At 39.6% G+C, this 27803-nt stretch overlaps 1 protein-coding gene across 5 annotated transcripts in view; it reads right to left on the reverse strand.

The window, feature by feature from the left end:
• Nucleotides 1–27803, reverse strand: part of LOC126482387 (tyrosine-protein kinase Abl) — a 456124-nt gene that overhangs the window by 129682 nt on the left and 298639 nt on the right. For 4 of the 5 annotated variants that reach the window (XM_050106494.1, XM_050106492.1, XM_050106493.1 and 1 more), the window contains exons 2-5: nucleotides 26564–26938; nucleotides 18594–18892; nucleotides 15287–15428; nucleotides 11326–11456 (exon numbers count right to left, since the gene is read on the reverse strand). In XM_050106494.1, the coding sequence (XP_049962451.1) occupies nucleotides 11326–11456; nucleotides 15287–15428; nucleotides 18594–18892; nucleotides 26564–26938 (947 nt within the window). The remainder of the gene's footprint in view (nucleotides 1–11325; nucleotides 11457–15286; nucleotides 15429–18593; nucleotides 18893–26563; nucleotides 26939–27803) is intronic. The other variant, XM_050106495.1, reaches the window with a different exon arrangement.

Genomic DNA, 27803 nt, shown 5'->3' on the forward strand with positions numbered 1-27803 from the left:
AAACTGCTGGATCACTGACAGAGATGTTGCAGATAATGGTGATGGCGTATGCTTTGGCTCATGCTGAGCAAATTTACACGTGTTGGGCTTGAAATATGCAGCATGCACATTTGTTCTGAAATTGCTGAATTTTGACGGAAAACAATGTCATGTAGAAATTGCTGAGGAATTGCTGAATGAAGTTGACAATGATCCAGACCTTCCAAAGAAGGTTGTAAAAGATGACAAAACATGGGTATACAGGTATGACCTCGAAACCAAGGCCTAGTCATCCCAATGGAAACTGCTTGAGGAGTGAAGATAAAAAAATTCAACAATTCTGATCACATGTCAAGGTTCTTCTCATAGTTTTCTTTGATTATAATGGGGCAGTGTGTCATGAGATTTTAATCCCATTGATAATCTCTCTGATCACCTTTAACAATACTCCAACTGTGAAGAATAGCACCCACACAAGTTGGTCAAAGACCACAACTTCTTGTGGCGTAAATGGTTGCCTCCTACACCGACACGCTTAAGAGTTCATTTTGTAATTAACTGTAGCTGTCATGTACACTCATAGAAGTGGTGTTTGCTGTCAAGACTAAAAGTGACTAAATTTCTGTCAAATAAAAGACAAGATTAGTGTTTGGGGCTCAGTTCAGATTTGTGATGGATGAAAAAGGCAACCTGCCATGTTTCTTCTGAAGGAACCATCCTGGTATTCATTCCACTCAATTCAGGAAAACCACGGGAAAATCAAATCGATGCCTGGACTCTGAACTGAAAACTGAATCCTGGTCCCCCACAAATGATAATCCTGTGTCAAACTTGGCACCAACTCTCATGGTTCACTAAGTGAGCTTATGTATCTCCAGCAAATGACCAAATTAGAAAAGTGTAGCAGTGGGTATTGTTAACTTTTCTCTAAAAATAAATCCACTTGACATTCACAATAGTTGTCTTCAGTGTTAAACTGAGTATAATGAGTGTTACTGTAATACATAAATAAGGAATGTGTATTTAAAGCGTAAATACACAATTACTATTATACTGTATCAGAAGCTACATTACATCTCCAATTTCCACTTTTTCTTAAGTAGTAGCTTGAATCAAACAGAAAAGCTGCTGTTGAAAAAATGTATGAAAAGCAAGGCCAACACTTTTACAAGGTGGCAACTCACCACAGCAATACTGAAAACTTCAAAGCTATATAATACCTTCCCAGAAGGAGTAGTAAATTTTAAAGATCTGAAGTACCATAAGAAACATTGATGGACAGCTACTGTATTTGAATAGGAGGTAAGGACTGATCTGCATAGTTACTTATGCCTGGGGGTGCAGCATTCTAAAAGAGATTTTTCATTGTAAGTGTATTAATTTTCTTCCTGTAGCAGCAGCAATAAATTCTTCATAAGAAGAGAATTGTTGGGAATTTACCGCTGACTCAATAGTCAAACAACTCAAAAACTACAACAGGTATTCATTTAACAGAATTCATGAATTAAAAAACATATGTACGATTAGTAACTCCACTGAGAAAAGGTACCAAAAACTACATAAACATGGACAAGGACCACTGCACAAATACTCAACTGCAATCATGACAGAGTATGGATTACAGCACAAATAGGTACTAGTACTAACAAGTAAAAGGATCTTCTATTTTCCCTGAAATATACACATCCCTTCTAAATCATAAAAAGTGTGTATGGGCCCCTAAATGAGCCACTTGTGAGATAATGGAAAATCCAGGATGGAATGTAACAATATCATGAGAAGCCTCTTCCCTGTTCCCATTCCAGCACTACACAGCTGTCATTCCACCACCACACCTAGTCTCTCTATTTCTCTCCTTTTCCACTACTCCCCCCCCCCCCCCCCCCCCCCACATCCCCACCTCTCCCCTGTCCTCCGTCTAACCTGCAGCACTTCACTGTCCACCACCCCCACCATACTATCCCTCCCACTCCCCACCCCAACCTCCTCCTTACCCCTACCCCCCACTCCCATCATACACTGGTGCTGCTGCTCGCATACACTGCCAGAGACTGCAGTCATGTTTGTGAGTTGCATTTGCAATTGCATGTGCAATTGCATGTGCGCACATATGTGTGCCTATTGCTGATGAAGGCGAATGACCAAAAGCTTTAATTGTGAGAGTCTTTTTGTTGTGCCTATCCGCGACTCAGCACCTCTGCTATATGGTGAGTAACAACTTTCCTTCTCATAATATTGTCACATTCCACTTGTGAGATAGTTATGAGTGTGGGATTATGATTAACCACTAACTTCAGTATGACTATGTTATTGTATGCTGCTGTTAATTGTGATCCACCTGTATATACAACAACAGATTTTATTATTATGTTTCTAGATAAATAAATAATAAATCTCATGTGGCTCATAGCTTGGTGCCAATACTTTCATACAATGCCATTTTAGTGTGGGGTGTGTCAGAGTGGATGCTGCCCGGTCCACTGCACAAAAAGTGTTATCGCTACCAGTGAACTAAGGAGGGGGATTATCAAATTTGCCACACGAGTAGAACTCTTCCTATTGCAGATTACTTACACCAGAGAATTTTCACTAATAAATTCAACTGTTCTTCACAGCAAGATATTGAGTGCTTCACTGACTCTAAGTGATGACGGACAAACTATTTACGGACACAAAATAATGCACCCTAGCCAGTTGCAGCACTTCCCTCCTCCCTTCCCTACAGCAGAAACAACAACGACATCCAAGCAATGAGTTGCAACATTTTATTTTAGCTCCCAGCGTAGTGTTCAATAGCCTGCAGCATAGTGTTCAATTGGTCTCCTAGAGTGCCACTGTCCCCCTTCCAAGATCTGTGTCATGTAGGAAGGCAGCCCAGTTTTCAGCCGTTCTGCACATCCCTTCCATTAACCACTAGCAGTCAATAAGATTCATTCTCTTTCTGTCTCCTGCATGTTGCATTGTTGCCATACTTTATGACTGTCAGATTACTCATCCAATTATCTAATGTTTATCTGTAAATATTTTATTGCAATTAAAAAAGTATCAGGTGACAGCAATAAACATGAAGTGCTTCACAAGTAGGCGAGGGGGATTATTTACTGCATTTATACTTTTTTCAAATGTGAATGTGAATTTGAAAGTGGGACTCATACAGTTGACATCTGAAAATACAATAATGAACTACAGAAGCTTATGGTGTCGGCAAAAGAACTTTAAACAGAATTGTAAACGAAAGAAATAGAAATGTAAATGAAAGCGTCAGAGCTGTAGGAACCTTAGGACGCACTGGTTTTGTGTCGCCTGGCAAGCACCATAATCACAACAAACCTCTAACACAGGTATATCACAAAAACTTGTTACAATTATGTATGAGAAAATTGGCTTCACAGGTAGTGGTCCATCAATATAAAGAATTTTGGAAGACATTGTTTTCAAATTTGTTAAGAAGAGTGTTTTTAGTTGCAAGAAGTGACACAGGTGCAACACTAACTACATCCCTCTAAAAGAGATCAAAAGAAGGAGGCAGTTCAACAGTGTATTATCTTGATGATATGTGGGTGAATCACAATCATTCCAGGGAGACCTGCTGGAAAATGAGTGAGGGTACTGGCAGTTTTAAAGCTCTCATAAGAGTAGGCTCTCGGGCGATTATTCCACATGCTGACTCTTCTTCTAGTTTTGTTCCTGACAGTGAACTTTTATTCAGCTATAAGAAAAACACCAGTGACTGCTATTCAGAAACGAATGCTGCCAGTTCTGTGAAGTGGTTAACTGAACTATTCTTGCCATATCTTTGTCCAAAGTCTATCACTCTCATGTACCAGGCTAGTTGCTATACAACTGTTACCAATAAAACAGCACGTAAAAAACACCAAGAGAGCGGATATTTTGCCCTGGGTTAAATATAAAAATACTTCACACAGCGTACACAAGACTCATGCTGAACTCCAGCAGTGCATTAATTTATGTCAGGCACGCAACAGAAGGTACAGATCTGATTTCCTTGCACATCAATATGGTCACACAGTTTTGCATTTCCCCACATGTTACCACCAGTGTAGTACCATAGAATTAATTTGGGCAAAGGTTAAAAGCTATGTGGGGAGAAAAAAAAAGGAATAAATAAATTCCCCTTCAGTGTGGCCACAATTGTGTGGCATGCTGAAAAGCTTCCAGAAGAATACTTTGATAGCAAGATGAAGATGGACATAAGCCTTTACCTATCATCACAATTTAAAATCAGATGTTTCAGACAAAGAGTCATATAGCAGTGACTATGGTATTACGACGTAGGCTTCGAAACAAAGAAAAGTAATAATATTTCTTAGTTTTGGAGACTCACTATTTAAAAAATGTGTTTGTCAACATATCAGTGGTGTACATAGTATATGAGAACTTCCTAGTCTTTACTGATTAGGAATTTGTGTCCTAGGAAGTACACAGGCTATAATACTCAACATACCATCCAAGGAGAAGTAAAGCTTTTCCCAGTGCATTATTGTATGCTCTTATAACTCGCAAGAAGATGGCTGAATAAATTTGTCAAAAACTCCAGTATTTCCAGACATAAACCCCCATCATTTTCAAGGCAAGAACTGGAAATGCCTTAAAATGACAGGGATGGTTACCTGCCAAGATATCGATGGTTTTCGATGTTATCAGTCAGCACTCCCTCAGGTTATCTGCACACGATGGTTAATTGTTTGCTTGTTCAATGCATTATAAATGCTGTCTCCCACAGTAATGCTGAACAAGTTAGTTTGCACTCATAACACCCATTGACAGGGAAAAATATGACAACATATTGACCATTTTTACAACAGTTTTTTTAGATTACTCTTTTCTACCATTAACGCTCTTTTTAAATGCAGTGTTTACACTTAACTAGATTCAGACACCCACACACATGCCTTATGCACATATTTAAAAATTCCATGGAGTAGAAGCAGTTGTCAAGCAAATATAATTATTCTGGTTTCTGCTTGAAGTTTATTTTGTAGTGTATTATATTTTTACTTGTAATACTGTCCAAGTCACAATAAATGACAATTATTGCAAGCAGATTCAATGACCTTGTCAATAGACAGTTGTACTTTTGAGAAAAGTTGTACTCGATGTCTTCACAAAGCTGTGTAGAAGTGGATGCAATGTCATCAAGACATGAAGTAAGATTTGTCTGAAGATGATTGACTGAAATCAGTTTTAAAATTTATTATTCCCCTCACAGATTTGAATGTATAATACAATGTATCATATGCAAAAGAACCTGATTGTTGTCCACTGCAACACAGTTCAGCAACATGGAATTTATTTGCTCACTCTGTGCTGTGCTGCCACGCATGAACAGATCTCATCTGCTCCAAGCTTCTCATCCACTCTGCATGTATGCACAGAAGTGTCATCCTGTGTCACACAGGGTACAGTATAGTGTAATGTTCTGGCTAAGGTGACAGCACTCTTGTGAAGTTGTTCTGCATTTTTAATGTACTTGTAAAACCTAATTAACTAATGAAAATATGTTGGGAAATCATGTAAAGATATTATTTGAGGGTGCCACACACTTTCCTAAGAAAGTTCTTCCAGGATAACATCACTGCAATCAATAATCAGTACTATAAGTGTTTGTATAAGTTTCTTTTTCAGGTCATGAGGGAATAGCTTTTAACAATTTGTAGGGCACGGAGCAAAGCTGATGGCTTCTTGGACACTGTAGTTTCATGCTTAGTCAAATGTAGACTTAAACCCTATATCCTGCAGCCATTTTAGTGCAAATGGGCTAGTATTTAGATTCTTTATAACTGCCTTGAGGTTTGTTGGTTTTTTCACTTGGATACAATTGTAGATCGACAGCGTACTTGTGGTATTTGCAGTACGACAGAACTGATAAACATCATTTATGCACAATGAAAAGAGTACAGGACCTAATATTGAATCCTGAGAGACCCCTGAGACTACCTGCCTCCACTGTGACTTTCTGGTGCTGGACACAACGAATTGCTGGCAATACATCAGGTGTGAGTGAAACCACTGAACTGCACTTGCCGAGAAATTTAGGCTGCTGAATTTGGCAAACAAAATGTCAAAAGTCAAAATTGTCAAATGCTTTGCTGGAGTTTAAGAAGCATATGATAGTTGCCTCTTGTGCATCCATGGCAAGTTTCGGATCATATGTTACCTTTATTAAGGCAGATGATGTGCTGCGATGTTTATAGAAACCTGATCGGTGTTCGTCTAGTAGGTTGTTTGTGGTTAGGTAGTTTGTTAGGTTGTCATGGACTACATATCGTAAGGCCCTGAACAGTGCAGGAAGAATGCAAATATGTTAGTAACCAGAGAGCACTGTGACATCCTTTCTAGGCAGTAGCTTAACAGGCCTCAGGGTAAACACCTGTGGTTAAGGAGTGGTTGTAGGTATCTATTACAGTGGGCAGTTGTGGGTCAACAATAAGCTGCATCATTTGGGCTGTGATGCCACCATATACAGAGGATGCCCATCTGATATGCATGATGAAAGTACTTTCATTCCACCACTACACCACACATTACTATAAGAATATTTTAACTGCAGAGATTGTTACAACAGTAAGATCACAAAACAACCAGTAAGATTTTCATGAACACGATGATTCATTATAAGGTGATCAAATGATGTTTGTGTGAAGAAGCAATGTTAAGTGAACTTGCTTGTAGACTTGCAGTTTGGATAATTAATTAGAAGAAAACATACTTTAAGAGGACACATTACAATAGGGAAATAAACAAATGAATGCACATTTCGTTGTATCTGAAGTCAGATGTCAGCATTTTTCAGGGCATTAGTGAACCATGCCCAATGCATTAAAAGAAAATGAACTTTTATTTTAATGAAAGTGTCGGTGTACATTGTGTTGGAAATTAGCTTGTATTTGTTCATTGTGACTGTAAAAAAATGAATGATTAATTCTTCACCCGTATTTAACTATATTACTTTAACATTACATCAGTTTTTCTTGGAAGAGTAAAATATGGACTTCGTCTACCTTTGCTTTGAATCCCTAATTTCTCCAAACGTAAATACTGTGAGCTTAGGTGGTGACTTACCTACAGCTAAAATTGTCACTTGAATACTTGAACCATTGTTGGTGTGGTAACGGATCACTTTTTTTTTCTTTGTTACTAAACTTGGTTTCATATTTCCGCAAATAACAAGTTTTATATGGATAACAGTATTTTATTAGTACAATTCTTTATTATTACAACTAGCAAGTACGTTTTTAATTAATTGAATAAAAGTAATGTGGTATTTAAAGAATGAAAAATACCATGGAGTCTTGACTACTGGGCTTGTGAAAACAAAATGGGACAGGTGCCGAATGATGTGTCACTTACGACGAAACGTTGTTGAACTGGTCTTTAACACATTCAAGACATCGACGAGAGTGATGGCCTAATGAGGCACTTAACCTGCAATATGTGGAGTGTCATAGTTTAGGCTGAAGATTTCTGTGATGTTCTGGAGACACTTTCTGTACCATGACTTGGACCCACCCATTCAGGTTACTGTTTACGCAACCATTCTTAGTCACCAAGTGTTATGCTGTCTTCTATATTTTCATTGTGAATGTGCTGTGGGCATTCCTTTCTTCCAAGATGACACAGCCATCTTCACAGGGCTGCACACATACGTATAGTGTGAACCAAAACTCTGGCAACAAAATTCCGGAGGTTGTTCAGTGATATTTTCTCAGGATTTTGGTTAAAGAAACCCATGGTGTTCAGTGGATCATTGTAGAGTAATTGCATTTCGTTTGATTTATTGCCCTCATTTGTCTTTACACCTGCACTGCACTGAAAATGCTTGTATAACACTGCAAATGTCGACAGTATGCACAGTGTGTCTTGTTTGGAAACACTTGTTACATTCGCTCACTTTACTTGTTGATAACACTAAATCCCTCTTTATTCTTTGACTTTATGACTGCATTGGCATTGCTTGGTTCACGTATATCAAAATACTCACAAAATCTTACTGGACAACCTTCGAAATTTTGTCAATAGAGTTCAGGTTCATCCTATGTGTGTAAGGTGTAAAGGCAATAGATTTACACTCATATTCAGGTCTCTCAAATCCCAAACTAACTTCAGATTCTGGTATTCTGTGGATCCCCTAAATTACTTCAGAACAGTGGGAGAATGGTTCCTTCAATATTGCCAATATCTCATTTTATTTGTGACAGTAATTGAGACAGTGTTCAACACAGGCCTTAATTGTCAGTGTGATATTAATCACTAACAGAAAACACTAATTTTCCCCTTTTTTAATGTATCTAGTTAACCATCAACTGACACGAGCCTCAAATGTACCTACAATTTCTTAGGCATTCACGCAGTACAGTAAGGTTACAATGTCATTTCTACACCCTTTCTTGTTAAACTGAGTAGCCAAAAGTCATGGGAAGGCACTGGTTGTGATGCCAATAGTGAGACACTAAGCATACCAGCTGCAGAAGTATGAAACCAGAATTTTCCTACAGATGGTGCTAGATGTCAGTGTAGGGCCTGTAAGACCACGTCTGCAGCGCCATCTGCTTCCTGTAATGGCTGATGACGAATGTCAACAAACAGTAACCCAACTTCCATACACTGGTATCTGTTTCAAACCCGTAAACATGTCGAGTTTTGTGCCTATGAATAAAATTTGCAGACAGCATTGGTTTCCTGTTACCACAAGAAGAAAACTGCTGCAGAATCGCATCGAATGCTTGTTAAAGCTTTCGGCAAACATGTTCTTGGGAACACACATTGTTTTGAGTGGTTCAAAACATTCAAAAGTGGTGATTTTGACATGAGAAAGAACGAGCGTGGGAAACCACTGAAAAAGTTTGAAGACAACAAAGTGCAGACCTTCCTGGTTGAAGATGATATTCAAACTCAACAGGAACTCGTGGAACAATTGAATGTGACACAGAAAGCCGTTTCTCTTTGGTTGAATGCTATGGGGAAAGGTGCAGAAAGTGGGAAAACGGGTTCCATATGAACAGAATGAAAGACAGCAAGTAAACTGAAAGACCACTGGTGACATGCTGCTCGCCAGGTACAAAAGAAAGTCATTTCTCCATCGAATAGTGACAGGCGAATAAAAATGGATATATATTGAGAAATCATGGATGAATCCAGGCAAACCATCAACATCCACTGCAAGACCAAATCGCTTTGGAAAGAGGACAATGCTCTGTGTTTGGTGGGATCAGAAGGGTGTCATCTATTATGAGCTGCTAATATCTGGTGAAACCATTAACACTGATCACTACCAACAGCAAATGATTGATTTAAATTAAGCATTACATGAAAAATGACTGGAATATGTAAAAAGGCAACACAAAGCCACATTGCTCCATGATAACGCTCAATCATACACAGAAAAACGGGTCAGGTAAACGATTGAGGCATTCAGTTAGGAAATCTAGGGCATGTGGCTTATTCTTCAGACTTGGCTTCATCTGATTATTATCTACTTTCATCACTGGGACACGCTCTCGCTGAACAATGCTTCAATTCATATTAAAATGCACGAAAATGGTTGCTGATTGGTTTGCTTCAAAAGAATTGTCCCCCCCCCATGGCATTCATAGCCTGCCAGAGAGGTGTTTATCAGCTTCGAACAACAGACATGTAATTACTGCAAACAAATTCCAGTTTCATACTTCTACACCTGGTAGACTCTAGATGGTGTTGGAATGTTTATGCAAAGATATTAATCCATGCATCATACAGTCTCTTCTTCTTATTTTTCTTCTCTGTCTTTTCCTGTTTCTCTATGGGTTTGGCACTATTATATGGTTTTTGGCAATGGTATTAACAGTTGGTGGCTGAAGCCCTTCCTGACATAACCCCCCCAATCACGGAATACGTATACCCCATCAGTCTGTTTCTGGATTAAACATTCAAGTGTGGGAACATTTTCTAACTGTTTATGTAGGGTGTATCTGAGGTGGGACATGAGTATCAGCCAGGTATTTACCAAGTTGGATGTGGGAAACTGCCTAAAAACCAAATGCAGCTGGCCAGTTAATCAGCCCTCGTCGTTTATCCATGAGGCAGATTCCATTTATCTTACAGTGTTACCCACAATTGCTAATGTGCTGGGTTCACCAAGCATACACAGATATTAACAGCAAACCATAATGCTTGAAAGGGTTAAGATCGGTTAATCAGGAGGCCAAGCAATGGTGGTGCAATAAAAGAACGGTGACATCACAAACCATCTTGCTAAAGCTTGTCATCACCTTCATGGTATTTTGAGCCATAGCAGGATGCAGATGGTGAGCAAGAAAGTTCATATGATGTGCACATATCATTGGTCCTTACAAACTGACAATGAGACCTAATCATGAGCATGTGAACACAGCCCATGCCGTAATTGTTCCACTGCCTGCCTGAAGTCAACATTGTTGACACATGAGATCCATAGCTTCAGGGAGTTTGTGCCACACACTCACCACCTTGGGACAACTGAAACTGGGCTTCATCAGACCATGCCACATACTATTGTGTGGTTCAGTGACTATATTCACACACCCTAGCAGTCATTGAGCTCTGTGTCGAGGTGTCAGTAAATAGACATGAGGCAAACAGCAACTGCTGAAGCCTATGCTGTTCATTTGTCTCCACACAGTTCTGGTAAAAATGGATTCCTGAAAATCCACACTCAACCTGGGAGTGATCTGGAACAGCAGACCACACACCCATACCCACACCCACACACAGACGGAACTAAGTAGATCTCCATTTTCTACCTATGCATTACATTTACTCCAAACAAACAGAAACCATTTCCCTAAGCTATGTATATCTTAACACAAAATATCAGTATTAATTATATATTTTAGTCAGCTGTTCAAACTTAAATGTACATTTAATCAAGGACAGAGAATGTATGTTTAATGAATCAGCTTAACTTAACAAAGCATTGATTGTAGTATGTATGATTTTACCCACACTAAGCTGAAACATAATTAAATAAAATGTTCTTAACCACCACAGCAACAGAATGCACCAACTTACAGCCTACTAGAACATTAGCATCATTTCCATAGCAAAAAAATAATGGCTGAATAATAAAAATAATTTATGGCATAAAGCAAGCTGCTTCAACACAATTCTGCATTGTTTAATTCTGAGTACAATCTACATCTCATTAGAGCTGATTAAAATAATACTGTAAAATTGTGTTTGTGTTATCTCAGATGTCAATCTCATTACAAAGTAAACAGTATTTTTAAAGTATGCTGTAATAACTATGTATGTGATGGGTGGAGAACAGTAATTTGTGGCACTGTATGTCCACAAGGCACATACACTCACCTTGAGTGTCTTGACTGCAACAGTTACATTGTAACGTTTCCAAACTGCCTCATACACATCACCATACTGTCCTCCGCCCAATTTATGTCGCATGACGATGTCTGTGCGGTTGATCTCCCATTCATCGGGTTCTGGAACATGTAATACTTTGATCATAAAGACTGGTGGGAAGTAATATAGAGACCATTGACATCTGTAGCTTTTGGAGTGACAACTTTTAAGAAATCCTATTGCCAAGAAACCTCAACATGTTGTATCACATGGAATCTGTCCAAATAATCTGCTGGGATCCAAGCAAGATTGCATGAAGGTACCAATTTCAAATATATGCAGACAATGAGCAATAGCTTATATTCTCGATAGAATTTATTTACATTAGAAAATCAATGCATCCAAAATTATTTCCCTTGTCAAATTTAACTGTGCAAAAATAATAATGGCAGTAGCAAAATGATAACTGAGCAGGAACAAAATCATTCTATTTTGCATTCATATGCCTGGGTGCTACATATAAAATCATGAGAAGCATATCCATGGCATAGAAGTGCAAGTGATTCAAAGCATAAGGATTCTAGAATTTGTGTAGAAAAGGGCTACATCATAATTTTAAACAGGCTTTGAGGAATATGGAGGACATACAGATTAACTAAAACATAAAAAGAACTAAGTTACAACCAGAATATCAAATTTTCGATTCACATCTTGGAAAACAAATCTGAAAGGGGTAGAATCACTACATTTAAAACAAGCAGAAATGGGTAAAAGCTGGTCTGAAGATAAAATTCTAAATGCAAATTATTTTAAAAAGTAACAATGCAAAGAAGTGGCACATTCTTTCATTCTCTTAAAGATAAATTCTAAATGTTTGACAAAGTACGGTTCTATATTCAACCTAAATTATGGCACCCATGTGCCAATACAAATGAGAGCACGTGGGGGGACCCAGGTCACTTTGGATGTTCACTCCTCAGTATGTCAAACTGCTGCCTGCAAATTATGAACAACTTTCAAGGAAAGTTAGCAAGAATATATGACGGAAAAGATTTCTACATATTTTGATTCCATATGATGCTTTGAAGACTCTTAATATGGACACACTGCAACAGTATTTGATATAATTTTTGCTTTGTAACAGCAGCGGCACCTGTTTTGTTTGTCTCACGAGTATATTAACCGTCATAGATTAGACAAAGAGATCAAAATGTTCAGACTGCTTGACCCGAGTAAGGATTGGTTAGAGGTTATGGGGCGGTCATCAGTTAGAAATTATACAGAAGGAAGGCGAAGGTGAGATAAGAGAGGAGGTAGTCGGGTGCAGAGGTAAGGAAGGAAGACGGGCAGATGGAACAGGAAGGCAGGCAGAGGGGTGGAGGAGTATGGGGGATGACAGGGGTAAGGAAAATCAAACTCATACCTCCAAATTCTCTCCCTTATGTTAGATATATATCTGTAGAACAACAGTATCTACATACAGAGAGTCAATTATTAGCTGATGTCAGCCTACAAAGCCAAAACTCTTTAATAATTTTGTGAAACACATGAGAAAAAAAAAGAATTATCTCTGTAACTGAATATTCTAACAACATATTTATGACTTATTTGAATTGGATAATATACTGGTGAATACACATGTTTCACTGAGACTTACAGTTTGCAATAACCACTATTAAATACATGATTTGTGAAAACTTTAACCAATATTCAACACTTAACTAAAATCCGTGTTAGGAAATAATCATTTGAATCATTAATAGTGTTTCTGTTCTACAGTGCTGAATTTCAGTCAAGGACAGTGGTAATGAAACTGCACAATTTGTAATGAGACACTGAGCATTCAAATACTGGTGGAAATCTTAGGTATGCAATTTAAAAACCATATCTAATAATTCAAACAACCAAAAATGTTATCAGCTCCCCAGCCACTCCTCCTGCCACCACAATAATCTGTATTTAATATTTTACAAGTGACATACACTCTCCCCCAGTACAACAGCAATAATACATATCCATAGTTTGAGACAGACAGAAAAAGATGAATGAAGAGGAGGAAGGATGTGATCATGTGGGAGGAGGAGGAGGAGGAGGAGGAGGAGAGGGGGGGGGGGGGAGGAGAGGACGTGAGAAAGGAAGAGGAAGTAGAGAGGAAGTTGGGAGGGGTGGGAATAAATGGAAATGAGATATAGAGAAAGAACTGTACACAAAGCAGCATGAAGCTGAAAATAAGTTCCTTGACAGTAAGTTACCAGAAGCCCTTAGCTAATATAACTTTGCCGGTGCAGTTTCACCACTAGTATTAAATATGTTGTCTGTATAAAAACTTTTTGAGTTGTCATTCGTACCCACCGTGGTTCAAAAACATAAAACAGCACTGATATTATTTCTACCAATATTGCACTTGAATTAAGTTACTTTTTTTTCTAATGAGATGTGAACCATAAAGAGTTCCTTTCAACATTCCAAAAGTTTTTCCTTGTCTTTTTCCATTCATTCAAATAGGATATCAAATTCAATCTTAAGATATATACCTTTTCTGTAAATTTTTTTGCTATAAATGAAAATGACACTTTGCTTACTGTGATGATGATTTAGAAATGCATGCCTTAAACAGCTGCATGAAAGAAATGCTGTCCAACATCACCGTATTAAAAGTAGTGCCGAAACCAAGCAGCTAGTAGATACATGGGAATTAAAAAAAGCTAAGGTGATGGCTGACCCTTTAATTTATATACAATAAAATGACACATACAAGACCTGTCACTTAGAGCTAATACAATGCCTAGACTGTTTATTGGTCTCAATTTTTGAAATTATTTCATTGTTGGTTTATAAAATGCAGAACTTGAAGCAACAGTTTAATCACGTACCAGTATCATAGTAAATAAAAATTACAAAGAAATAAAATGGTTGGTCAGTACCCAGCTTTATCAGGCAGAAGCACAGTACTGTCAATACACACACTTAAAAGGTGAAAACTAGTTCTTGTTTTTAAAACTATTAATTCCTTTCTCAGGGAGGGGAGAGAGACAGACCAGTGCAGATTAGAAAGTAGGGGCGGGATATTCTAATCCCATGATGGGAGGGGCCACCCACTGTGAGGAAAAGGAGAAAAAAGATGAGGAATGAGGAGAGGAAGACGGAGAGCAACAAAGACAGTATATTAATAAGCACAGTGCTAGAAGCTGCAGACAACAGATAATTTAAGGACAGAATAAGAAATACAGATAGACAGAGGAAGAGAAATGAGAAGTGAAATTAATAACAAAATTAAAAGCTGAGAAAGTAAGAAACCTATTCAAAATCAGAATTGCTTTTCTCCAGTTTTAAGTGTGTCAATCAGAAATGCTGGAGGTTTGCATTCTGAGGTAGGTACTAGTCAACCATTGTCAAGCTTTTGCAAGTCAGCTTTCCTTTTGATGCAATTAAATAATCAAATACACTTTTAGAGAATACATAAGGAACTGGTCAACTTTTAGTTGCTTTCATGTCCTGCATGATAATTTGTTAGATTAACATAATGGGTAAGCTGCAGTTTTCACCAAAATTCTGTTGTATGCCCAACACTTTCATATTATCACGTTAATTTCACTATCACGTGAGAATAAACTTGTTCATAAAAGCAGACCCATATTACTAGTATACTATTACAAAGGAAAAAATGTATCAGTCCGTAATAACATATTAAAACAGGTTGTGACAGATATTCTACAACAAATTTCTCAGAAATATATTTCCTGCCATCTCTCACAGCATGAGCACAACATACTGAAATGCACAGAAACAAAAAGATTACATTAAATGGACTTTTTAAAATTAGTAACAAAATTAAAATAAAACATGTTAAGGACCAGCCTGGTTAGTTTCCATGTGCACCATTTTTCATGCCATTAGTTGCAGAAGCTCATTCTGAAAAAAATATTTTGGCACTAACTTGATACAAGTGGTATGTGAAGGGAACCCCCACCTGGGCTAAGGGCAAACACAGTCGGTTTGTTGTGTTTGGGAGCTGGGTATAAAAGCTGCGTAATAAGGCCATCTGCATGCATCGAATGGTGATGAACCAGTTCTGCAAGTGTGTTGAACTTGCTCTCTGTTGTCACATACACCTGCAAGCAATCGTAAAGAAATACAAATTAAACTTACTAAATAGATCAACACTTATATCTGGTAAGAAATTAATAATCACAAAGCATATAGTAGAAAAAAGGATACATCTGGCAGCATGCATGAGAGAGATATTTTCAACTCTGCTGCTACTATGAAATTTTCTAAGTACTGAATAAAATTTCACAATGCTCTTGTATTTTTATTCTGAAATTATTTTGTATGTTACATTCATAGCTCTGTAAATCATGGAGGCAGGATCAACAACATTTCTTTTGGACCTTTGTCCCATTTCAACGCAGGGTCGGCCTTGTTACTATGGATTTGGTGATGTTAGTGTCAGAGGGTGGCGGATACCCTTCCTGTCGCCACCCCATACCACCCAGGATGAAATTAGTGTACTCCAGCTGTCTGTGACTAGTGTAAACCATGAAATAGTGGTAACATTTTCAAATGTCTGCGAGTCATGTAACTGAGGCAGGACGTGGGGACTGGCCTGGTATTCACCTACTGGGATGTGGAAAACCACCACATAATGAAAAATGGCCAATTATGAGAGTGGGGAATCTTCCACACGAGACTACAGTAGCAAATTGCCCTTCTATGAGAGGTTAACAAAGAGAGTGAAAAATACAGGGTACCTCAAAAAGTACACTATAACTTCAACGTTTTATAACTGAGGCAGGACTGTATGTTGCACTTGTCACCAAAGGTGCACACATTGAAATTGATTGAATGACATAAAAAGCTGGAGAGATAGCGTGTCACCCAATCCAAATATGGTGTGAATATCTCAATCAATTTGGATGCTGTAACACGTTAAATTTGTACTGTACCTTTTGAGACAACCTCTAATTGTGAAACTTCCTGACAGATTAAAACTATGCACTGAATTGTGACTTGAACTCAGAACCTTTGCTTTTCACAGGCAAGCTCTACCGACTGCAAAAAATAATTGTGACGAGTGAGTGAAAGGTACCAATTAGATAGTGTAGGGTCAAAAAACACCACCGACTTGATCTGTCCCCATACAATTGTAATAAACTTCTCAATTAAGTTTTCCTTTGCATTGAAAGTATGGTGTTAATAGCAAGTAAATGCTACTTTGTACAGCTGTGTGAAGGATAGGAGAATTTGTTCCATAATCTTGGCACTACACGAAGAGGTTTTATTGATGCAAATGAAACGAATAATGGACAGTTTTGTCACTTCCATGTTTTTCCATTTATTGATTCATTAATTTGTCTTACGGAATCCAAATCTCAACACAGGAAACAAATTCCTGATTGACATGAAAAGCTGAAAAGCTGTAGAAAATAATGAATTTCATACAGCAAAATTACAATAGGACAAACAAAATACCATACATAATAGCTTAGGCAGGTGTCTACAGACAATACGTCCCTTTTGGATCTTCTGGCATGCACTTTTAAGGTTGAGTGGGAAACAGGGTAAGAATATTTGACAAAATGGTGGAAAACAGAATACAAGAGGGTGGATAAATGGGGGAGGGGGGGAGCAAAAAGGGTGAGGGCCGGCAGGTGACAGTGAGACAATTATGGCTTCTATCATAAAAATGGCTATCACAATTTATCCATCCAGTGGGCATTCATTCAATAAATGATGAGGGCAAACAGAAATGTCAAATGTAACTGCCACTTATTTTTATGATACTATCTGAACACCAAGCAGGTTAAATTGTAACAGGTAATCTTAATTTCAGGAGAGACAGCATGTCCATATGCTTAATGACTATACTAAACAATATTAAAGGATAAAGTTTAGAGCTTTAGAGTTTGTTTTCTGGCATGTCTATAGAAAATGAGAACTCATTAATTTCTCTACAAATCCACAATTCAGCCTAGAACAACAGAATATTTATTTCTAATCACAGAATTTACCAAGCTAAATCAGCATGTATAATCAACTGTAGCAGAGGTGCTGCAGGTCATAAATGGTGAAATTTAGCCTCCCAAGGACAACGGCCAATTGGAATTAAGCTTTGAGAAGCTTGGCCAAGAAGCAGCTCTTCATCAAAGAGAGCTTTCGCAAGGGCAGGAAATGGTCACTGTAAATATCTGAGTCTGTTCCTGGTCCTGATTGGCTGAAAGGGCTAGATGTTAATAAACAGTTTTGTGGAGCAGTTTGAAGCTCGCAAAATCAAAAAGAAGTAGCTGGCAGCCCTTGTCAAATGTGGGAGTGATTTAGTGAGTGAGCACATGCTTGGTAGGTATAGGTCTCTTATCAGATTGCAAAAGCCGTAGGTTGCTGGAGGTGGTGTTGGATAAGCCTGACCAACTTGGACAGCTTCAATTAAAGCTAATAAATTCAATTTATTTTCATTGAAACTTCAAGTGTGATTTTGTGTATTGTATCTCAACTAACTATGGAGTGTATTCCTGTTAAGGAGATAGTTGGTAGAAGTTGCCAGGAATCAGCTGGAGGAGCTGTATCAAGCTGGTCAGACCTTGATGATTAAGATAACTACAGGGCTTTAACTATTGACTTTGGAGTTGTGACTATTTTAACTCTGTCTTGTGAATGAAAGCAAGTCTGGTTATCCTTATTTAGAATGATTTAACATTGTAGCAGCACAGGTGGTATATCCAGGTCTGTCAATTAGCATTTTCAAATAGATGTGTGCAGAAATATGTTGCATAATTTGTCTGACACTAGGAGTCGGAGGATTCTTCTGTATCCGTGAGTGTAATTTTGTGTGATGCCATAGAAGATCCGAGAACAGATGAAAGGTTTGTTTCAAATTCAATGTATTTTTTATAATGTTATATTGAGGAAGTGTAGGGAAACACGAGTTTTTTTTGGCCTAGAGGTTTATCACGTATGTTATCTGGAACACATGTGCGCAATTCATAAATGTTGAATTCAGCCTCTTCTCAACCAACTCACACTATGTTAGCAAACAAAAGAGAGTAATTGTTTCACTCTCTCCGTTACCACAGAAAATCCAGCCTCTGCATATTATTTATGAAACTTGAGACCCTTTATTCAGTTTAGCACCTCTCCTTTCTTGCACGTTGTTACAGGGTACAGGTAAATCATTCGTTGTTGACAGATATTCTTCTCAGTTGGTCATAATTAAATGTTGACAATAGCAAAACAAAACGTATTAAACAACTTCAAATACACAAACTAAATAAAATTCTTACCTTCCCCTCACTATCCTCAGAGATTCGATAATGGTACACTCTGCCCTCGTAGCGCAGTGAGATGGATCTCTGACCGGGTGAGCTTTCTGATTCACGTACAAGGAAGCTCCCATTGATTCCTGAGCTAAGCAAGTACTCGGCTGCATTTCGCGAGATTGGCCCATGGTACCAGGAGTGTTTCTCCAGTGAGTTGACAGGTGTCACATAATTAGAAGGCACCCAGCCAACCTGGCCGGAGGCTGAGTGGGCTTCACACCACTCACCCGACTTATTGTAGCTCAGGATACGAACCTGCTCACCTGCAAAGATGATATGGTTAATTATAATAGGGCTGACTTTAAGTTTATTTGAGAGATGTAAGCATCAAAATAAAATATAATAAATACTGTGGTATGAATTGCCAATATACAGACTTTCAACTGTCACAGGAATAAGGCAAAAGTACCCTTTGCCTGCAAACAGATTTCGATTCATGAACACTGTAGTAGAAAATTATTTTCAGCAGAGTACATGATGGTAGATATGAACTCACATCCAAATCAAGCACAAAATTGTCCCTGGAAGACCAGTACGCAAACTATAATTGTTATATAACTACAGGCTATGAAAACTGATACCATCTAAGATAAGTTCACAATGCAACAGGAAAGCAGTTAACTCTTGGAAAAAATATTCCTGTTAAATGCAAATGTGGTATTGTACGAGTGATTCTATGTGGTACATATCACATGAAGCTAAGTGTATATGATGTACTGTAGCTATAGAAAATGAGGTATAGTGTTGTTATATTAGAGTAACTGCAATAGCAAGAAGACTGACAACCTGAGGTACTACTGAAAACTGCAAAGAATGAAAAAGAAGAGCCACTATAAACTGGTTGCTGAAGACAACTGAAAAATATCAAAGATACAGCCCATCTGAGAGCTACATGGAGAGAAAGATAGTCTCATAATATAAGTTGTTGCCAAGAATACTAAGACAAAATAGTGTGTCACATGTGATGCAATTGGTTATACACTAGTGTCAGGTTAACTCCTTGTATTATGCTCAACAGTTCGAAATAAAATGTAATCCATTTTCCTCTGGTTCACCTACATTGATGCATTGGTAACCAAATGAATCATTTTTTTCAGGAAACTTTTACCACTGAATGCAAGAGGCCCTACCTCTAGAGGTACGGAAACTTTTTTCATTTTTTAAAAGTTCACAAGGCCTGTGCTGTACAAAACTTGATGCAGTGATCTCATCACTCATTAGTTTCATGCATACACAAGTACAAATCTGTTACCAAATTTGATGCTAGTCAAATTAACAGACCATACAGTTAACATGAAATCATAAAAAATGAAAGTTCTGTTTGGAAATTATATCTTCAGGTATAACGTTGAACTAATACTGATGAACCAAAATTGAAAGAATAACAGAATAAAGTACATCAGATTGATTGTCAGGGCTTTTGTATAGGAAAGCAGGCAATTTTCAAGCAGGAGATTAACATTTTCTTAATCATTCAATATGTAACAACAAATTCAGATACATAACAGGATACGTAAATATGATGTGGCCAATTACAAGCTAATTTCAGAAGCAGTTATTCTACTCCACTATCAAAATGAGCAATAACTAATCCAGTAAGTTCTTCAACAGCTTAGACCACTCAGTAATTCAAAGGAGTGGAAACTATATATGGTTTTGAATGTGTATTTTAGCTGAGTTTTATAGCCGATTGAAATTAGATATGTGCTCTGAAGATGGTTCTGAAAGATAGAGAAATACCACTGGTGTGTGTGTGTGTGTGTGTGTGTGTGTGTGTGTGTGTGTGTGTGTGTGTGTGTGTGTGTGTGTGTCGGGGGGGGGGGGGGGGGTGAGGGGGGGTTGGTATTGAAAGTAGAGCCTCATGAAGATTAGTATCTGCCAGCCCATCTGTCTCTTTATGAATTTAATACCTTCAAGTGAGATACTTTGCAGGTGTGTGTACTTAGCAAATGGCAGTTATGACTGGCTTAAAAATAAGGTGTTCCAGTAACAGAGTGCTTCACCTCCATATCTGTTCATGTTACTGATGGACTAAATAACAGAGAGATTTCATATAATTTATGCTTGTATCTGCACAGATTTTTTTTTCTGAATGGACTTAGTGAGAAAGTGAATCACTTTGTAAATCACACCAGCTAACACAGACCATGTCACAATGTGAAAACGCCCAACATATAGAATGAGATTTTCACTCTGCAGCGGAGTGTGCGCTGATATGAAACTTCCTGGCAGATTAAAACTGTGTGCCCGACCGAGACTCGAACTCGGGTCCCAAGTTCGAGTCTCGGTCGGGCACACAGTTTTGATCTGCCAGGAAGTTTCATATTTTGCCCAACATATACCTTAATGAAATTGTTTTATTGAATTTTTCAGCCTTCGGTCACACAAGTGGTATGCAGTTTTGGCTTAGCAGCACATCTTTGTCAGATGACTGGAGTATATTATACAGTAATACGTCAAAGTACGACTATATGAACCAGGAAAGGCTGAAAAATACAACAGAAGAACTTTGTTTAAAAGATGATAAGGTAGTATGCCTAACCTGTGTAAATGCTTTAATATTTATGTATGACAATATTCTGTGGAAAGTAGGTGAATATCCAGCATGAGCTACGAACTACACTGTTAAGAAATCTAGACGAAAAGTCAGGACAAGAGCAGCAGTAGTAGTAGTAGTAATAAGCAAGAACATTAAAATGAAATATTTAAAACTTTTATAAATGAACTAAAGTACAATCAATCTGTAAACAAGAAGCACTGAAACTCTCAAATCATCATAACTCTTCATTAAAGAGTGTAACCTTCTCTAAAACCCAAAATTAATGGACTGGATGTGGTTAGCTTCACTTGTCTCATGCATACAACCAACAGCAGAAGATGGAAATGGGTTTTGTTCTCTGTATTTGCAGCATATTAAGTTAATATTTTCAGCCACATGTATCAAACAAATTTTCTGTAGGAAGACTCATGGCTGTGGTTACTACACTGGATCAAGTACTGTTTCACTTTTTGTTATTGCATAAAATGCTCTACTTGGAAAGTAAAAAAGGGTACAGGGTAAAATTATGGCTGTGAGCAATGCACCTCTGCACTATGGTACTGTGTCAAAGGTTGATGAACGCACTACTTATCGGAAGTCTCACAGTTAGTAGTAAGTCAAGATTAAGAGGAATTTAATAATTCACCAAATGTACACTGGACCAGTGCCAAGTGTGCCACTGTTCCAACTTTTTTTCCCTAGAAACCAAAAATGCAAACCTTCAGACACATCCGATTCTAATCTCCCTACAGTGATAGCTGCAGAAGTGTTTCACCCTATCAGCATGATTGCAATCTTTTAGCCCACACTGCTGCGCATCATAGTGAACAAACACCAAGTGGGAGGATTTCCAGTGCAGTCTTCACTCATATATATTGCAAGCATTCTGAACAGCTACTGCTACATTAGGAGTTTTGACACTCCTTCAGGCAACTGGACATGTCATACTTCAGCAGCTACACTTAGCAAGAAATTTGCAAACCTAGTTCAAAGAATGACACAAGGCATTTGATTTCCTGAGCAGGACATTTCCCCAATATGTCATACACTGAATGTGTCTGAGATGGTCTATCAGCTATTCGAAAATTCCTGGCATATTAAAACCGTGCCCCAGACTGGGATGTGTACAATGCTATTTCAGCACAGTACATATCATAATTTAATGGACACAATAAGCTATTAAAGGAGATGTTCGATCAATTGCTCCTGCATTCGGATGTGGTACTGCACTCACCTTTGCAGTGAGATGCAAACTCTTTCAAACACCCTCGGATCATCTCTCAAATCTTGGAAAGATGCTGCTCCAATCTGTCAACCATAACAATGGGAGTGTTGCACACTTCACTTCTGTGGTGACCAAAAACAGCAAAATTCAGAGGATCAGTTACACACCCTGCTGTACTTATGCATCTTGCACCATGCATTATGTCTTACTTGAGCACTGAACTCGCGGTAGCGACTTCGTTTCATCAAAAGACTTCCAAGATTTCAACGTTTGTCCAGGTTGAAATACTAAATTTCCCCGTTTCAATTTTTGTTGTATGTGAGACGAAATTTACTTTACTGGCTACCATGGCTGCAAATGAATTTTTTTGAGGTGGTACATCACTTGTTACTGAGTGTTCCAAGTTTTGCTATGATTTAGTGTTACCATCTTATCCTGTGCTCTGGCATGCTATTGTATTATAACCTTGAGTACATGAGGAATTCTCATTTGAGCATGCTTCAAACTGTTGTCATTGGAATATAATGTCAACACACTTTCATAGCATCGATGCATCCAAGCTGGACGCTATGCACACTACAGACACTATTAATGCTAAGCATAACACTGCAAGAATGTCTGCAGGTCACTACTCTGCACTGAATTAGTAAAATCAAACAGTGTAATATTAATGCTAATCTATTAAATATTTGTGTCCAAATATGGATCCACACTTACTTATACCTTTATAAAATTAAAAAAGCACCTTTGATTTCTGACAATGACGTATTATCATGCATGCATTATACTCAGTCGCACTCGAAACTGCGCAAAGTGGAACGTACTTGGAGGCCAAGAACCCAAGCTTCCCAAAGGGTGATGAATGCAACAGAGGCAGCCATGATCGTGCAACAAACTTAACAGTTCACTGCACTTCTTCACCTTTTTTTTTATGCGAAAACGCAACCAACAGTTTCCAAAGCAGTACATCAGAGTGAATGTAACAAATGACTGAACATTTCCATTAATAAGCAGTTCAACTTCCTCTAGAGCCAGTCAGTATCCCCTGAGATTTTCCTGGGAATTCCAGGCTCTCAAATGAGGTTGCCAACCTAACATGTGATGGTCTCCATCATGCATGAATCACATTCCCCATCCGTGGGCCATAGGTAAAACTTGCATCCAATTAGATTGTGACTTAATAATGAAGTTTACATTTTAAATATATTCATACAAACTACGGCAATATTTCATACTGAAGTCTGTGACAGCTTGTAACCACAATCTGCAATTACCTCGGGAACAGTTTGTTTACACATCCACGTTTACTGGAACGTATTTGCTTTTACTGTCGCATACTTTGGCTGAAGTCCACTTACAGTGTCAGTGGCTCTTGCACTGTGTGCGGATGTTGCCAACTGGGTGATAGCATGAAGTAGCCAACGAGAATTGCTGAATGTAATGACTTCCTTAGGCAGATGATATGAAATCATTACATTTGTTTTCAATATGGAGAGACCCATAGTAACTTTTACAGATCTGGTTATTATAAGTTTTAATGTTGCTTTCTGATTTTCGTAATTCTTTGGTGACTGGAAAAAACTAGCGCGGACAGTCTGACCAGCAGCATAGCTCAAGGCCTAGGTTACGTTGGAATGACATAATTTGATTGCGAGTTGGCGAAGCCTATGAAACCCAGCACAAAAAGTAATGAGACTGACAACTCTGTGAGCGATCTGGCAAGCGCTGTGTTGTTCTGTTTGTGTAGACTGGTGCGTTCATCTCTTCCAGCCACACTGTCAAAGTTTTAGCTCTGTGCAGCTATTACTTGATTTTTGAGATGCACCACCAGTGAAACTGTGTTTTTGTTGCGAGTTACGAAAATGGAACTGTCAACATTACACCATCAAGTTTTGTGTTTAACTTGGGGTATCCGCGAGTGTGACCTCTCACAGAAGTTGAAACAGTCCTGTGGGGAACATTGATTATCTAGAGCACAAGATATTCGCCAGCACAAATCATTTTTGGAAGGCCGAGAACACATTGAAGATGGACCTCTCAGGGTGACCTTCAACTTTAAAAACTGACGAAAATGTCGAACATATGTGTGCTCTTATGAGATTCTTCCTCTAGGATAGACTGTCAACAAGTGTTGTACAAAGATATCGTTGAAAGGCTCAGGAAAATGGCGAATCGAGTGAGACAAAACATGCAGACAAGGTGATGCTGCACCATGACAACACCACTGTCACACGGCCACCTCCATTATGGAGTTTTTGACCTCAAAAGGCATTACAATTATTTCACAGACCCTCTAATTCACTTGAGGACTCTGGAGAACATTCAAAAGAATGTATCCGACATGTCAAAGGCCCTACCAGTTGAAACTTTCAGCACTGCTAACAAGCCTGGGACCAATGGCTCCACTGCTGTACAGCTACTCGTACTTTGTAGGGGTCAATGCTGTCTGAAAAAAAAATAGAAACTATGTTAGATAAAAAGTCAGTCTCATTAATTTTCTCACACACCTCATACAATCGCCATTGCAATAACCTACTTTTATGTCTTATTTCCGATTTAGCCGAAAATTCTGGGAACGTAGTTAAAATTCCAAATCAATATGACAAAACGCCAGCTACCTTTATTTACGAGCCATAGAAAAATTACGCACGAGAATCTCACTGGCTCCCTACATTGTGGTGACAAAAGTCATGAGATACCTCCTAAAACCTTGTGGACCCGCTTTGGCCTGCTACAGTGCAGCAACTCCAGATGGCATGGACTCGAGAAGTCGTTGAAAGTCCCCTGCCAAATACATCGTTCGCATTGTCCAGAATGTTCTTCAAATCAATTGTGAACAATTGTGGCCCAGTGACATAGCACATGGTCACCCAAAAAATTCCATCGTTGTTTGGGATCATGAACTCTATAATGGCTACAAATGGCCTACAAGTAGCCAAATATAATCATTTACAGTCAATGATCGGTTCAGTTCGATCAGAGGACCCAGTCCATTCCATGTAAACACAGCCCATACCATTATGGATCCACTGCCAGCTTGCGCAGTGGCTTGTTGACAACTTGGGTCCACGGCTTCGTGGGGCCTGCGCCACACTCTAGCCCTACAATTATCTCTTAGCAACTGAAATCGGGACTCATCGGACCAAGCCACGGTTTTCCAGTCGTCTAGCGTCCAACCCATATGGTCACGAGTCCAGGACAGGTGCTGAAAGCGACGTCGCGCCATTAGCAAAGGCATTGCCTATTAACGCCAAATCTCGCCGCACAGTCCTAACGAATACATTCATCGCATGCCCTACATTTATTTCTGCAGTTACTTCACGCAGTGTTGCTTGAATGTTAGCAATGACAGCTCTACGCAAACGCCACTGTTCTCTGTCGTTAGGCGAAGGCCGTCAGCCACTATTGAGAGGTAATGCCTGAAATCCGGTTTTCTCGGCACACCGTTGAAATTGTGGATCTCTGAATACTGAATTTCGAAACGATTTCCGAAATGGAATGATCTAGTGCATCTGGCTCCAACTACCTTTCTAGGTACGAAGTCTGTTACTTCCCACCGTTGAGCACAATCACGTCGGAGTCCTTCACATTAATCACCTGAGTACAAATGACAGCTCCACCAGTGACTGCCATTTATACCTCGTGCAGGCAATAAATACTACAGCCATCTGTATCTGTGCATATCGCTATCCCATGACTTTTCACCTCAGAGGGGGGAGGATTAGTGTTTGAAGTCCCGTTGTCATTATTAGAGACGGAGTACAAGTTCTGATTTAGGGAATGATGGGGAAGGAAATCGGCCCTGCTCTTTGCCAGAGGACACATCCCGGCATTTACCTGAAGCGATTTAGGGAAATCACGGAAAACCTAAATCAGGATAGCCGTACGCGGATTTGAACCGTTGTCCTCCGAAAGAGAGCCCAGTGTGCTAACAACTGCACCACCTCGCTTGTTTTGTCACCTCAATATACATCTGATTCATGATTCGTCATGTTGACTTCCCACGATTAATCGCGCCAATTTACCAACAGCAGCAAAGCCGCCGACACCAGAAGTGCACGTTTAGCTGTAATTACATCCTATTATGTTAGACGTCGTATATCGGTGTGGAAATTTGCACAAACTGGATGAAAACTAAGTGGAAAGCAGCCCGCGTGGCGAGGTGCTCACCCTTCTTGAGGCTGAGCTGGTTCTCGCCCCCGGCCGTGAAGTCGTAGAGAGCGACGAAGAGCTGCGGGTCGTCGTCCTCCTGCGCCTGCAGCAGGTTCTCCTTGGAGGTCCAGCGGGCGGCGGCGTCCAGCGAGCCGGAGCCCGAGCCGGCGGTGGCCGACCCGCCCCCGCCGCCGCCGGAGCCGCCGCCGCCACCCACGGCCGGCACGCAGCCGGCCCCCGTGGCCGCCCCCGCCCCGGCCCCCGACACGGAGCCCACCTGGCCCAGTGTCTCGCCGTCGGGCACGTCCGGGATGTGCGGCAGGGGCCGGCTCTGCAGCAACGCCTCTGCAACACGCGCACCGTCGCTCACCCACTGCCATTCTAGCGGCGAGCCTGCGTGCAACACAAAGCGTGCTCCGTCAGCACGGGGGCCAGGCAGCGACAACACATTTACACTCTACAAGCCCATCCCTAAAAATGAACGACTTTCTTGTCTCGATCGACTAATATACGTACGAGGCCCATACCGTTCACCGGGTATACTTCGTCCGCCAGTGGCTACGTTGGCCACTCATACGCCAAAACTTTTACAGTTCTCTGTTGGCTCTCAGTTGCCTGTTTAGTGTTTTCGTGACGCCATTTTTCTTGTGCAGCAGGTGGCGAAACTATTGCGACTTATAATATTTTACGAATAGTTGTATTAAAATCTGGTTGTGCAAAATCCACCAGTATTCAGAATGAGATTTTCACTCTGCAGCGGAGTGTGCGCTGATATGAAACTTCCTGGCAGATTAAAACTGTGTGCCCGACCGAGACTCGAACTCGGGACCTTTGCCTTTCGCGGGCAAGTGCTCTACCATCTGGGCTACCCAAGCACGACTCACGCCCCGCCCTCACAGCCTCACTGCCAGGAAGTTTCATATCAGCGCACACTCCGCTGCAGAGTGAAAATCTCATTCTGGAAACATCCCTAAGGCTGTGGCTAAGCCATGTCTCTGCAATATCCTTTCTTTCAGGAGTGCTAGTTCTGCAAGGTTCGCAGGAGAGCTTCTGTGAAGTTTGGAAGGTAGGTTCAAAATGGTTTAAATGGCTCTGAGCACTATGGGACTCAACTTCTGAGGTCATTAGTCCCCTAGAATTTAGAACTAGTTATACCTAACTAACCTAAGGACATCACACACATCCATGCCCGAGGCAGGATTCGAACCTGCGACCGTATCGGTCTCGCGGTTCCGGACTGCAGCGCCTAGAATCGCAC

The sequence above is a fragment of the Schistocerca serialis genome, chromosome 5 (genome assembly GCF_023864345.2).
Source record: "Schistocerca serialis cubense isolate TAMUIC-IGC-003099 chromosome 5, iqSchSeri2.2, whole genome shotgun sequence".
NCBI lineage: Eukaryota > Metazoa > Arthropoda > Insecta > Orthoptera > Acrididae > Schistocerca > Schistocerca serialis.